Consider the following 14,812-nt stretch of genomic DNA (forward strand, 5'->3'; position numbering starts at 1 on the left):
AAGCAATTTGTCTATTTATCATATTCGTGAGCATAGAGTTGTTCATAGTATTCCTTTATTATCCTTGTGATGTTCATGGGATTTAATGTCTCCTTCTATTTCTAGTGTTAGTAATTTATATCATTCTTTTGTTTTAACATGCCTAAAGGCTTATGAATTTCATCTGTCTTTTCAAAGAGCCATCTTTTAGTTTCATTGATTTTTTTCCTCTGAGTTTCCTATTTTTTTAAAATTGCATTGCTAATTCTTGTTATTTCTTTTCTTCTGTTATTTGAAAGTCAGAGTTACACAGAGAGAGGAGAGGCAGCAAGAGAGATAGAGAGAGAGAGGTTTTCCATCCACTGGTTCACTCCCTGACTGGCCGCAATGGCCTGAGCTGCGCTAATCTGAAGCCAGGAGCTTCATCCATGTCTCCCACGCGGGTGCAGGGGCCCAAGGACTTGGACCATCTTCTACTGCTTTCCCAGGCCACAGCAGAGAGCTGGATCAGAAGTGGAGCAGCTAGGTCTCGAACCAGTGCCCATATGGGATGCCTGCGCCCCCAGCTTCTGCCTACTTTGCATTTATTTTGCTCTTGCTAGTTTTCTAAGGTGCAGTGTTGTGATTGATTTTTATATTCTTTTCTAATGCATGCATTTGTTAGTAAATTTCCCTCTAAAACACTGATTTTACTATATCCCACATATTTTGAATAGTTATGTTTTCATTTTATTTAGTTCAAAAGATTTTAAAATTTCTCTTGATTTTATTTATTTATTTATTTTGAAGCGTGTTATTGAGAAGTGTGTTGTTTAATCTTCAAGTGTTTGAGGAATTTTCCAACTATCTTTTTTCTGTAGATCTCTGACTTAATTCGCTTGTGATCTGAAAGTCGTTACCATATGATTTTTGTTCTTTTTAAGTTTGTTAAGGTGTATTTTCTGGAATGGAGTCTGTCTTGTGAATTTCTTTGTGAACTCCAGAAGACCATGCATTGTGCTGTGGTTGGTTGTAATCTATGGATTTCATTATATCCAGTTGGCTAATGTTGTTTTTTGAGTTCAGCCATATCCTTATTAGTTTTCTGTATGCTGGCTCTTTTAATTTCTGACAGAGGGGTGCTGAAGTATCCAATTATAACGATGGGTCATCTCTTTTTTCCATTTCTGACAGAGGGGTGCTAAAGTTTCCAATTATAGTAATGGGTCATCTCTTTTTTCCTTGCAGTTCTGTTAGTGTTGACCTTGCCTGTTTTGATAGTTTGTTATTTGACACATAAACATTAAGGGTTACTTGGGAGAATCGACTCCTTTATCAATATGTAATGAATATCTCTCTCTGCTCCTGATAATTTGCCTTGATCTGAAGACTGCTGTATCTGAAATTAATGTAATTATTCTCACTTTATTATAATTAACATGGTATATCTTTCTCCATCCTTTTACTTTTAATCTATGTGAATATTGATTTCTTGTAGACATAATTGGGGCTTAATTTTTTGGTTCACTTTGATCTTTTAATTAGTGCATTTAGACTATCGATCAAAGTAATAACTGATACAGTTGGATTAGTACCTACCATAGTTATTGTTTTCTACATTGCCTCTGTTCTTTGTTCTATTTTTATTTTCCATTCTTTTCTCTTCCTTTTGTGGTTTTAATTGAGCATTTTATATGATTCCATTTTGTCTCTATGGCATTTTTTTTTAACTTGTAGCCCTGAGAATTTGCAATATACGTTTACAGCTAATCTGAAAGCGCCCTCATGTGCAGTTAATACTCCATCTCTGTTGTGACTTTTTCACAATAGGTAGCTTCAGTGATTTTGAACAGTTTTTATCTTGTAGGTACTCATTTAACTCCTCTTTTACTACTAAAGTGGCCTGTTCTTAGTACATGGCCTATGGAATAAGCTTCATAAATGCTAGTCGACTAGACTGTGATACAAAGTCTCTTACAACTTTTGTTGCTGTAGTTACAGTATGATATCAATTATTATTCTCTGGGAATGTTCATTTTTACAGTAAGCAAATGTGAGAATTTAAAATAATCACAAGGTTGAAATAAGCTGTTATGTTCTTTTTCATGTATTAAGAGAACCATATAATAAGGTGATTGGCAAGTTTGATTCTGAGTTTGACTTTTTTATTTTCTTGGACACATTGTTCTCAGCTTTCTTTATATTTTTATATTTTGATATCTACATTTTAAACCTTTTTTTGATTTTTCTTTTAAAAATCCATTTTATTTTTTAGCAATAGGTTTTTGGAAATAACGTTGAATTCTTGCCTCTGTTTAAACAATGGCAGGTGATGGGAAGTGGAGAAGCAGTTGAGTTCTTGCCCTCCTTCCTTTCTCTTTCACTGAGTATGCCTGTGTAGGTTTTTATGTTTGTACATTTGTAAATCCAGATAGGTGAGATTACAATTGCAGGTTTAATTAAGAGTAGAACAATAAAAGTAAAAGAATTTATTAAGCAGGTTTTATAGAGTAGATAGTAATGGAAGATTTTTGTTGACAAACTTCTCTATTTGTAATGCTAATTTAATCTCAATATCACAGTAATTCATTAAGCATATATTAAATGAACTGTACTGTGTGTAGAGTGAACATATATTTAATAAAGCAGTGAAGCAATTGGAGAACTTTCAGAGAGCAAATGAACAAAATGCTGTGTTACAAAAGAATGTCCTGCCTTGTTCCCCCGGTCCATTTTTAGATCAGTCTAGCTAATGGTGAAAGGCAGACGTGTTTGCCCCACAGGTGCAGTACTCTGCACTGTTGGAAACATTACACCTCACCCTTCAGAACGTCCCACCCGCTACTACCACCTTCACTTATAATTATGCTCTGTTTAAACTTTCAATGCTAGAAGGTGTGATTTGTATCTTGTTTACAAAAAGGTGAAACCCAGAGAGATAACTGATCATTCAGGTAGCTGAATTAACTAATTAGCAAACCTATTAATTACATTAATAAATTAACTTATTTTTTTAAGATTTATTTATGTAGAAGTCAGATTTCCATAGAAAGAAGGAGACAGACACACACACACACACAGATAATGAAAGAGAGAGAAATTGTCCATCTGCTCATTTGCTCCCCATATGGCCAAAGCTTCCAGGATTGGGCCAGGCCGAATCCAGGAGATTCATCCTGGTCTCCTGCATGGGTGACAGGGATCAAACAGTTGAGCCATCTTCTGCTGCTTTTCCTAGGCACATTAGCAGGAAGCTAGATTGCAATTGGAGCAGCCAGAACACAAACTGCATCTCAGGCAGTGGCTTTACCCAGTGCACTGCAACGTTGGCCCTCAGGCAGCTGAATTTAATTCTGTAGATGACTTGAGTTTTTCTGAGATAAAAACTAAGCTTTAAGATTAAGAAATCTTTATAGTTTTAAAACTTGTGTTTGCAGAGTTGATGCCCTTTAGACTGAACTTGTGGAGGGCAAGGGTTATATATTTATTCATTTATAAATATATAGCTAGCAGAATACCTGGCATGTAGAAGGCATTTGTTCCAGTGGTACTTCAAAAAGTATGTGGAAGATGAAATTGAAAGATAAGTTTATTTTGGTGCAAAAATTCTTGAAATCCATTCATGTACATATGTTAGTGAATATTTGTGAATATTGTGAATATTCATCTGGCAGTGTGAAGCCAGCTGAAAATATTAGATGTCATATAGTACCAAATTAGAAATTATTTCTATTTATGCTGACGCCATATGTAAGTTCTATATAGGTCATCTGAATTGAGTGCCATGGCAGCAGAAAGAAGGAGATATTGAGTCTGCCTGTATAGTCTTGGGGAACTTTATATTATGATCTATCATGGAAAATTTATTCCTAGACTACGATTAGAGAACTTGGTTTGAAAAGAAGTTTTTCCTTGTCTAAAAGACTGCTGTATTCAATAATGGCAATGTTTTTTCCCTCTTACCCACATTCTTGTCATTTTATCATAAGGTTAAAGTTTTAAGGTTTAGTTGCTAGCATTGTGGTGTAATGGGTTAAGCTGCTGTATCAGAGCACTGGTTCATGTCCCAGCTGCTATGGTTCTGATCCAACTTCCTGCTAATGTGCCTGGTAAGGCAATGGGGAGGATGACCCAGGTGTTTGGACGCTTGTTATGCACATGGGAGACCCTGATGGAGTTCCACACTGCTGGTTTCAGCCAAGGCCTTGTAGCCCTTTAAAGCATCAGCTTTACCTACTATGCTACCATGCCGGCCCCTGAATCTCATTGTTTTGAATCCCAAGTACTAAACAGTATTCACCTCAAGGGAGTGACCTAACCAATTTGTGTCTCTGGACATTGTGCAAGAGAATGTCACAATTGCGAGATGCGATATCCAAGAATATAATGCAAGGCCAAGTAGAAACTTAAAGATGACACTAGTCTAAAAGTCACAATGTGTGCTTGGCATAAACCATCTAGTATAATAAATGGTGACATCTACAAACAAAATTTTTTCTTCTTTAAGAAAGTAGAAAAATATGCAGGGATTTTTTTTTCAGCTTTAGATATAAAAATACTTCTAATTAGGACTCAAAGTATTTGAAAATTGTACACATACCCCAAGTTCATCTAAAAACAATGATCATATGATGTTTGTTGTTTTTGATCAATGGATTGACACCTTCCATATATGGCTTTTAAAAGAAGATAAGCTTACTTTATTCCTAAAAAAATAAACATTGATCTCTAACCAAAACCATACACGTAGTGATTCTTATAAATTCTTGTAAATCTAAAGCTCAGCAGCAGCAGCCAGTGCCAAAAAAAAGAATTAATTTAATCAGGCAGTGGCAGTTTTCTTTCTGGTGTAAAGAGGCAGCTGCAGTGAGGAACTGGATTATTTTTTAGAGAAAGAATGAGAAATCCTTGACCCAAACACAAATCACAAAAGAGCCTGGCACATGCAAATCACTTATATATACAAATATTCAAAAATAATAACTGAAAAGCTATTACTTGCCAAGCACCAAGACAAATGGGACCAACCAGAGGTTAGAATACAGCAAATGTTACAAGGAATGAAAATATAGTGGGATAAGAGCCTCAATAGGACAACACATTATTGATAACTTGCCTTGGGATTCAGATAAATTTAAAAGCTAGATCATACAGTAAACTGCCTAATATACTTAAAATTTTAAGCATACTGAGAAAATGCTATTAAGTAGGGGTTTTCAGACAAACTCTTGAAGTCAGTGAGATAAGGACCTCAAAAGGTAATTCCAAAAACAGAGACATGAACATCTAAGAGTAATGTAATAGTGAAACACAAAGTAATATTTGTGTCTAGAGCTGCAAAAATAAGAAATAATATTCACTGAGTTTTGGCAAAACTATAGGGAGGAAATATACAGTAAAGCTTAAAATATGTATTTAATTAGTAGTTTTACTCCAAACCTAGGAAATAATTGGATAGCTATGATAGGATAATATCTGCATATCTACATGAGTAAATACATAGTTTTCATTTAGAAGAAGATAGTACAGTTACATATTTCCAGGTATGGTAAGCAGGGGACAGATCCTAACCATATTAGCAGTTGTTCGTTCTTAGATGGTATGATTACATGTGGGTATTTAAAAAACCCTTCATCTTTGCCACATCATCAGTGGCAACAAACCTTCAGTGAACAGTCTGAGAAGATGGAACCATGTATTGCATAGAGGTACCCACATCTTTAGTCAGTAAATGAACTGATTTACAAGTGGTTTTGGCAAAATCAGTAAGAAGTAGATTACTTTAACAGATAATCCTCTGCTGTTCCATCTCTTGGTAAATATGGCATCATCTGCCTGGAGGATATGATTCAAGAAATCTCTGTTGGAAAGCACTTCAAGGAAGCAAATAACTTACTGTGACACTTCAAGTTATCTTCTTCTGGCTGTTGCTGCCAACTGGGGAGTGAACCAGTGGATGAAGGAGACCTCCTATTTAGTAGAAGGTGTAGATGCTGACAACAGAGAAGAACAGTATCCACCATGATTTTTTTGTAATCTGATAAGTTAATAAACAGTGATTGCTCCCAAATTAAAAAAAATGGTTTTAATATTTACTATGAATCTTTACAGTGAAACTGAATTTGAATACATATATGTTTTTTAAGAATAATAGTGCTGGCGTTGGCGCTGTGGCATAGCTGGTAAAGCTGCCGCCTGCAGTGCCAGCATCCCATATGGGTGCTGATTTGAGTCTTGGTTGCTTCACTTCCAATCCAGTTCTCTGCTATGGCCTGGGAAACAGTAAAAGATGGCCCAAGTCCTTGGGCCCTTGCACCCATGTGGGACACACGGAAAAGCTCCTGGCTCCTGCCTTTGCATTGGCACAGCTCTGGCCATTGTGGCTAGTTGGGGAGTGAAACCAGCAGATGGAAGACCTCTCTCTCTCTCTGCCTCTCCTTCTCTCTCTGTGTAACTCTGAGTTTCAAATAAATAAATCTCTAAAAAAAATAGTGCTATGAGGACAAAATGATGTATTCTCAGTAAATTACATTCAGTGAATGTAATTTCCTTTTTAGTCAAAGGAGAGAGTTATATAATAGAGCTATAGTACTTTTCAGGCAGTGGTGAAGCTAGAAGCTGTTAGTGTAGGAGACTGCAATATCCCTTCAGGCTTTTATTTGTTCAGCATATACTTAGCACCTAATAATTACAGGGCATTGAGATAGGTAGAGATTTTGCAGTTTTGGGACAAATAAACTATCAAATATGAAATTATAATAAAGGGTACTAAAGATGCTGTGAGCATAAATACTTAGTGGTTTTGCAAAGAGGAAAGCCATAATAAACTGCAGGAGGCAGTTAGCATCTTTCATGGGTGTGGCATAGCTGCAAACTGGACTTTCAAGACAGAATGAAGAAGGAAGACATTTAGGTTTGAAGATGACCAGAGAAACAAAAAGACTCAGCATTTTCCTGGGAGAATATCTTTGTGTACATATACAGAACAGAGGAATGTTGTAGCAGACTGAAGCTGGTTGTGTTGATCCAGAGGAAACACCTGGATGTACTATTGTCTAGTTTTCTGGGTCATGAATAGTGGATCATTTATTCTCTAATTGCCTAGGACTCTTCAGTCAGAAAGTAAGGTGCCCTTTGTTACATGTGCTTTTCTTTTAAAGCATGATCTAGATAACATACCCTCCCAACTCTCTGAGTAAAAACATTAAAACTTGGGGGCCAACATTGTGGTATTGTAGAGTAAGTCACTGCCTGCAATGCTGGCATTCCATATCAGAATTCGAGTTTGAGTTTTTTTTTTGTTGTTGTTGTTGTTTTTTTTTTTTGAGTCCCAGCTATTCTGCTTCTGATTGACCTTCCTGCTAATGTGCCTGGGAAGGCAGTTGGAGATAGTCCAAGTCCTTGAGCTGCTGCCACCCATGGGAGAGACCAGGGTGGACTTTTTGGCTCTTGATTTTCACCCTGGCCCAAACCTGGCTGTTGGAGCTATTGAGTACTGAACCAGCAGATGGAAGATTGATGTCTCTTTCTTTCTCTCTTTCTGACAGTTTCCCTTTCAACAACATACATTTTAAATATATATTAATAATATAAAAATATATTACCTTATATATAAACATAAATAAATGCTCAGGGACCTAAATAGACATTTTTCAAAAGAGGAAATCCAGATGGTCAACAGACACATGAAAATATGTTGGATCACTAGCCATCAGGGAAATGCAAATCAAAACCATAGTGAGGTTTCACCTCACCCTGGTTAGAATGGCTTACATACAGAAATCTACCAACAACAGATGCTGGGGAGGATTTGGGGGAAAAGGCTCACTAATGCACTGTTGGGAATGCAAACTGGTAAGGCCACTATGGAAGACAGTTTGGAGATTCCTCAGAAACCTGAGTATAGCCCTACCGCATGACCCAGCCATCCCACTCCTTGGAATTTACCCAAAGGAAATTAAATTGGCAAATAAAAGAACTGTCTGCACCTCAGTTTATGCAGCTCAGTTCACGATAGCTAAGACATGGAATCAACCTAAATGCCCATCAACAGAAGACTAAGAAATTATGGGTATGTACTCTATAGAATACTATACAGCAGTTAAAAAAATGAAATCCAGTCATTTGCAACAAAATGGAGGAATCTGGAAAACATCATGCTGAGTGAGATAAGCCAGTCCCAAAGGAATAGATATGATATGTTCTCCCTGATCTGTGACAACTGAAGACCTAAAAGGAAACCTGTAAAAGTGAAACGGACACTATGAGAAGCAATGACTTGATCAGTCCTTATCCTGACTGTCGAGGAACAACTTACTACCTCATTCCTTTTAGTATTTTTTTGTTCTACTTAATACCATTGGTTGAACTCTTTAATTAACACACAGTTATTCTTAGGCGTTTAAAATTAACTGAAAAGTGATCTCTGTTAAATATAAGAGTGGGAATAAGAGAGGAGATGTACAGTTAGGCACATGCTCACTCGGACTTAGCCCTAATGGTAGAGCTAGAAACGTGCCAGGGGATTCCAATTCAATCCCATCAAGGTGGCATGTACCAATGCCATGTAACTAGTCAAAGTGATCAGTTTCAGTTCATAATTGATCATAATGATAGGACTAAGAGTCAAAGGGATCACATAAACAAGACTAGTGTCTGCAAATACTAACCGAATTAAAAAGGATCGAACAATCCAACATGGGAAGCGAGATACACAGCAGACTCAGAACGGCAGATGTCTTAAACAGCACTCTGGCCTCATAATCAGCCCTTAAGGCACTCGGATCTGGCTAAAAAGCCCATGAGAGTATTTCAGGCATGGAAAGCCAAGACACTCTGGCCAAAAAAAAATGACCTAAATGAAAGATCTCTGTGAGTGAGATCCCAGTGGGAAGAACGGGCCATCAAAGAAGGAGGTACCTTTCTCTGAAGGGAGGAGAGAACTTCCACTTTGACTGTGGCCTTGTCTAAATAAGACTGGAGTTTGTGAACTCAAGAGACTTCCATAGCCTTGGCTGCTCATGACAAGAGCCTCAAGTGATTACTGACATCATAAATAAGAGTGTCAGTTGTTAAATCAACAACTGAGTCACTGCATGTAGGATCTCTGTCCTTAATGTCTTGTACTGTGCGAATTAACAGTAAAACTACTACTACTCAAACAGTACTCTATACTTTGTGTGTCTGTGTGGGTGCAGTCTGTTGAAATCTTTACTTAGTATATACGGAGTTGATCTTCTGTAAATAAAGATAATTGAAAATCGATGAAGAATGGGATGGGAGAGGGAGCGGGAGATGGGATGGTTGCAGGTGGGAGGGAGGTTATGGAGGAAAAAGCTGCTATAATCCAAAAGTTGTACTTTCAAAATTTATATTTATTAAAAGTTGAAAAAAACTTTTTAAAAAATGTTCAAGGTCCTAAAAAATCTCCTTGTTGAGTCTTTCATAGTTGCTAACTCCTGGCTTTGGTCTGGCCTGGTGCTGGCTTGTTAGGGACATTTGAGGAGTGGACCAGCAGTTATAAGATTATTGCTTTGTGTCTTGCTGTTTCTGTGTCTTTCAAACAAATAAAATAAATCATGAATGTTTTCTAGGTAAGTAAGTACCACATTATAAGAATTAGTTCTTTGAAGCAAAATTTGATGGGCAGTCTTGGAAGACTTGGAGGGATCTAATTAAACATTCTAGGAAATTGATATTTGCAGTCAAGATAGTTTAATGAGAAGAGAAGTCAGAATATTCAATGGCTGGCGCCGTGGCTCCCTTGGATAATCCTCCACCTGCGGCGCCAGCACCCCGGGTTGTAGTCCCAGTTGTGGTGCCAAGTACTAGTCCCGGTTGCTCCTCTTCCAGTCAAGCTTTCTGCTGTGGCCGGGGAAGGCAGTGGAGGATGACCCAAGTGCTTGGGTCCCTGCACCTCCATGGGAGACCAGGAGGAAGTACCCGGCTCCTGGCTTCGGATCGGTGCAGCTCCGGCTGTAGTGCCATTTGGGGGGTTAACCAACTGAAGGGAGACCTTTCTGTTTCTCTCTAACTGTCTATAACTCTCTCTGTCTCTCTCATGGTCTAAGTCTGCCTGGCAAAAAATAATAATAATAAAATTCAAGTCATTTACAGAGAAAAATTTTACATTTGAGGCTATGATCTTTTATTTCAGTTCCTCATAAACTTTTTTGAAGTACCCTTTATTTGACATTTGAAGTAATCTGAACAAGTAAATTGAAGAAGAAATGGTAAAGTAGGAGAATTTGAAGACAAGCAGTAATGAGAAGCTGTGGAGGCTGCAGGGTAAAAAACAGGACAATAACAGTTTAAAAATGGCTTAATGTTGTCTCTTTAGGGGATGGAAGACTAAATCGTTAAAATATTTTATTTGAGAGACAGCCAAGATGGGGGTGTGTGTATATATAGAGAGAAGGGGGGGAGGGAGGGAGAGAGCGGGAGAGGGAGATAGAGATTTATATATAGAGAGATCTTTCATCCTGTAGCTGGACGTTGGCCAGGCTGAAGCCAGGAGCCTGAACCCCATCTGGGTCTCCCATATGGGTGGCAGGGATCCAAGTACTTGAGCCATCATCTGCTGCCTTCTAGGATGTGCATTAGTAGGAAGCTGGATCAGAAGTAGAGGAGCCAGGTCTCAAACCAGGACAGTTCCTGTTGGAATGTGGGTATCCCAGGCAGCAATTTAACCATGGAATCTAAAAGTCCCCTTTTCCCATGGAAGAATAACTTTCAAAGTACTATTATATTGCTTGAGGACAGGGTTTAAGACCTGTGCTTCACTGTGAGGTCTCCCTAGAAAAGAGACTGAATAATACATAAAGTGGCAATTTTTTTGCTGGGAGATTTTTTTTAAAGACTTATTTTTATTTATTTGAAACACAGAGTTACAGAGAGAGGGAGAGGGAGAGTGTCTTCTATCCCTTGGTTCACTTAGGCCGCAATAGCCAGAGCTGAGCTTATCTGAAGCCAGGGGCCAGGAGCTTCTTATGGTTCTCCCATATGGGTGCAGGAGCCCAAAGACTTGGGCCATCCTCCATTGCTGCAGGGAGCTAGATTGGAAGTGGAACAGCCAGGACTTAAACAGGCTGTAGGCCAGGGCTTTAATCTGCTACACCATAGTGCTGGCCCCTTGGGGGATGTTTTTAAAATAAGATTTCTACAATTGCCTAATTAGAAGGAGTGGTTTACAGAAACTAGAGGGTTTTCAGTTTGATATGTTGTTTTTGATTAGAGTTTCCTTCTAAAACTTAGCCTTAATAGTAAATTTTACTTCTTTTAATTTATAGATCTATTATTTTAATAGGTAATGATTATCATAGGCATATGGGGAAATTTTTTTCAACAGGAGATGTGTGGGCAGAAAGCATTCTCTTGGTTTTTTTGTATGTGTTGTAGTCTCAGTTATCTTCATATGTTAGGTAAGAGACAAATCTGGAAGGATACAATGTGCAGAGTAATGTTCTTCATCAGAATTATTATTCTCTTTAGCCTTCTCTGTGTTATCCAGTCCCTCTCCTTCCCAATTGCCCGGAACATACCCCCTCCAGCTTCCTTTAGAACTTAATAGGAAAAATCACGATTGACACTATTCAAGCCCTAATTATATGTCCAGTACCATGGGTGACTCCAGGCATACAAATGCATATAATGCACCATCCTATTTTAAGAAACTCTCAGGGGCGCAGTAGGTTAATCCTCTGCCTGTGGCACTGGCATTCCATATAGGCGCCAGTTCTAGTCTCGGCTGCTCTTCTTCTGAACCAGCTCTCTGCTATGGCCTGGGAAAGCAGAAGGTGGCCCAAGTGCTTGGGCCCCTGCACCTATGTCGGAGACCCGAAATAATCTCCTGGTTTGGATCCGCCCAGCTCTGGCTGTTGTGGCGGTTTGGGGAGTGAACCAGCGGATAGAAGACCTTTCTCTCTGTCTTGCCCTTTCACTGTCTGTAACTCTACCTCTCAAATAAAGAAAATTAAAAAAAAGAAAAGAAACTTTAAGTAGAGCAGTCTGGTGGTAGGACATTCATAATTTATAGCTGTGCTTTTATATAGATTTGAAGAACTGGAAAAATAATTTTACATGCAACCAATATAGTAATGCTAGTATGGCTTTTCTTCATAGACATTTAAACCCTGTTTTTTTAGAACTGGATATGTTTTCAAGAACTATTCTTATAAAGAGCAAATAAACCTCTTGCTAAAGTACTTACTAAAAATACTTTTTACTTTTAAAAGTATTTTTCCAGTTTGTAAGGCCACCACAAAACACCAAACACTGGAGTTAAGGGAAAGGTTTATTGTTGGGTGGGGGAAGCCTGATGGGTCGGAGGGAAGGAGCAAAGAAGAAAGAGAGAGAGCAGGTGTACAGGAAGCAGGTCCTGTTATACCTTTGCAGGGTGGGGGGATACAGAGAAGTAGGAGCGGGGCATCCCATTAGGGTAGGGTGTGGAGCTGACACCTGTGGTTGGGCCATCTAGTCACCTGGTGGCAAGGGCTAGAGCCTAGGATGGTAGCATGTGTCATGCCACAGACGAGACTGTGCCATTTTAACAATTTATTGTAAGTTAATTCACAAGGTAAATTTGGTAGTATATAATTTTATTAAACTATATTAAAAAGTATCTTTTTAAAGTCCATATTTTCCAGTTTTTAACATTTTATTTTAATTCTGTTATGTCTTCTTCCTGTTCATTGAGTACTTTTTTCCATCATTGAAAAATTTTTCCTTCCCAGCATTACAACCATTTTGTTGTCTAAGCAAGTGTTGTCTGAAAAATCATTAACAAAATACCTTTTGATAACAGGATACATTTTTTTTCTTGCTTTTTAAAATTGTATCTTGTTAAACTGTTCTCTTACATGAACTTTCTTAGAATCAGGCAGTTCCTTGTTCCTATGGGACTTCCTGTTTTCTCAAATAAAAATAGAAAAGCATCTCAAAAAGGAAACCTGCTCAGTGTGAACAACTTTGTAAAATCTTAGTCTTAGTTATGGCCTGGATTATGCTGATCTACAATCTGTATAAAAATAAGTTTCAGTTATCTGAAAGTTTGAGTATTTTTGCATGTAATAACAAAGTAAAAAAGATAAGGAGAAGTTTCAAATAATAATCATGAAAGAGCCTATAAATTCATCCACAAACTTGTTTGTATCTTTTTTAAGAGAGTTGGAGTATGGGTTTGGATAGAAAGTGAATCCTTTCCTTATTTTGTAATGTTTTATTGGAAATTTGCAGTTGTTTAATACTGAGATTAAATCTTAGCTACTTTGTGTTTTTTTCTTGCCACTTTTCCAGATGTTAGCAAGGATTAGGAAGGTGAGTTTTTTCTTAATCATTAGAAGTCAGAATTGTAAATAAGCCAATTTTAAAGCATCTTGTAGATTTCCTCAAATAGTTAACTACTTTTGGTCTATATTTTGAAAAATTAAGGTGGGAACAAATGATGGTATTTATGAACTATAACAATGGTATTGTGGAGTAAATATTAAGTACTTGACACCATGTCAAGCATTTTACATGGTTTATCTCATTCAGTCCTGACAGCTGCTCTATTATAAGGTAGGTATCATTGTTATCCCTCCTTTATAGAAGCAACTGAGTTCAAGAGGCTAAGTAGATGTTAGTTCTGAGGAACTCGCTAGTAAATGGTGGAGCTGAGACTTGAACTTAGCCCCTCTAACACCCAAGCACCTGCTCTAAATGATTCAAAATCAAAGTGAGAATTATCAGTACGGTGAGTCTGAAAAATGACTTCCTCAACCTTTACTCTTATCAGTTTCTTTATATTTTGTTTGCATATTTACACGCAGTTTTAGCATAGAACGTGCTGGCATTTCAAAGGACTTGTTAGTGGATTCTAATTCTTATTCTTAAGTGACTCTAATAGTTTTCTCTTTTTCTTTTCCTTGATAGTAAAAAAACCCTTTGATGAAGCATTTGGAAAAATACAAGTAAGTAAAAGATAATACTGATATTTTATGTCATATGATATAATACTGACAGTACTGCTATTTTGTTTTATATGATAAAAATAGAATAACTTGAAATAATTTTTAAGCTTCTTTTAGACTGAAATAGTTAATTTTTATACTCTGAATATTCTTTAACTGTATTTGTACACAATTAAATACACAGATTTTTTTTGCTGGAGAACTGAACTGTTGTGTGACTTTAATGTAAAAGCCAACTGTCAGGTAAAATGGAAGAGGAATGACATCTGTGGCTCTGGTTCTGCAGTTAAGAAAAATTTGCTGTTGTCTTAAGTTGTTGGGTACCGTAGCAATTTTTGTCTTCTTTGCTTTCATCTTGTCTCTTTTGGGACGTTTTGCACATTGGTATGCCTGTTCAACCACCAGAAAGAAGAAAGACAAAGTATTTAGAAAGGATGCATTCCTTAGGCTACCTGTTTAAAATTTCTTTTGTTTTTAAAGATCCTATAATTTTAACCTTAAATTTTACTTAGCATGAAAACATTTTTTCATTTAAGATCATTTTAGGCACTTTGAAGATTAAGATATTTCTTTGGTAATATTTTTATTATCCAGACTGACAGTTTGTATAGGCCTGCATAGAAAACATTATTTTATACTAAAGTGTGTGAAAATATGTAATCAGATTCTCAGAGTAATAGATTATATTGTTACAGTGGAACTTTGAAATAATTATATGCATATAATTCCATTGTGATATTCGTCTTAAAATTGATTTTATCCCCTGCAATATTAAGTATAGTGCTGCTATGACACCATAATTAAAATTTACTGCAGTATCTTTCTGAACATTGAAAATTCAACACTAACTTCATCTGTATCATTTTCTCTATGGGAGAAACTGAAGTTCTCAACCTCTAAATAAT

The 14,812-nt window shown here is 37.1% G+C and overlaps 1 protein-coding gene and 1 long non-coding RNA gene across 3 annotated transcripts in view; one reads left to right on the forward strand and one right to left on the reverse strand.

Moving 5' to 3' along the window:
- Positions 1 to 14,812, forward strand: part of LEMD3 (LEM domain containing 3) — a 74,926-nt gene that overhangs the window by 28,890 nt on the left and 31,224 nt on the right. For both annotated transcript variants that reach the window (XR_016216839.1, XM_002711242.6), the window contains one exon: positions 13,870 to 13,907. Coding sequence is in view for 1 of the 2 variants with exons in the window: in XM_002711242.6 (XP_002711288.3) it covers positions 13,870 to 13,907 (38 nt within the window). In the remaining variant the exon portion in view is untranslated. The remainder of the gene's footprint in view (positions 1 to 13,869; positions 13,908 to 14,812) is intronic.
- The window catches only part of LOC149123509 (uncharacterized), a 75,804-nt gene continuing 66,816 nt past the window's right edge, over positions 5,825 to 14,812 (reverse strand). The window contains exon 3 of the long non-coding RNA XR_016216851.1: positions 5,825 to 5,951. This is a non-coding gene — a long non-coding RNA (uncharacterized LOC149123509). The remainder of the gene's footprint in view (positions 5,952 to 14,812) is intronic.

This window comes from Oryctolagus cuniculus, chromosome 11 (assembly GCF_051225735.1).
Source record: "Oryctolagus cuniculus isolate XC-2025 breed Fujian yellow rabbit chromosome 11, ASM5122573v1, whole genome shotgun sequence".
Classification (NCBI taxonomy): domain Eukaryota; kingdom Metazoa; phylum Chordata; class Mammalia; order Lagomorpha; family Leporidae; genus Oryctolagus; species Oryctolagus cuniculus.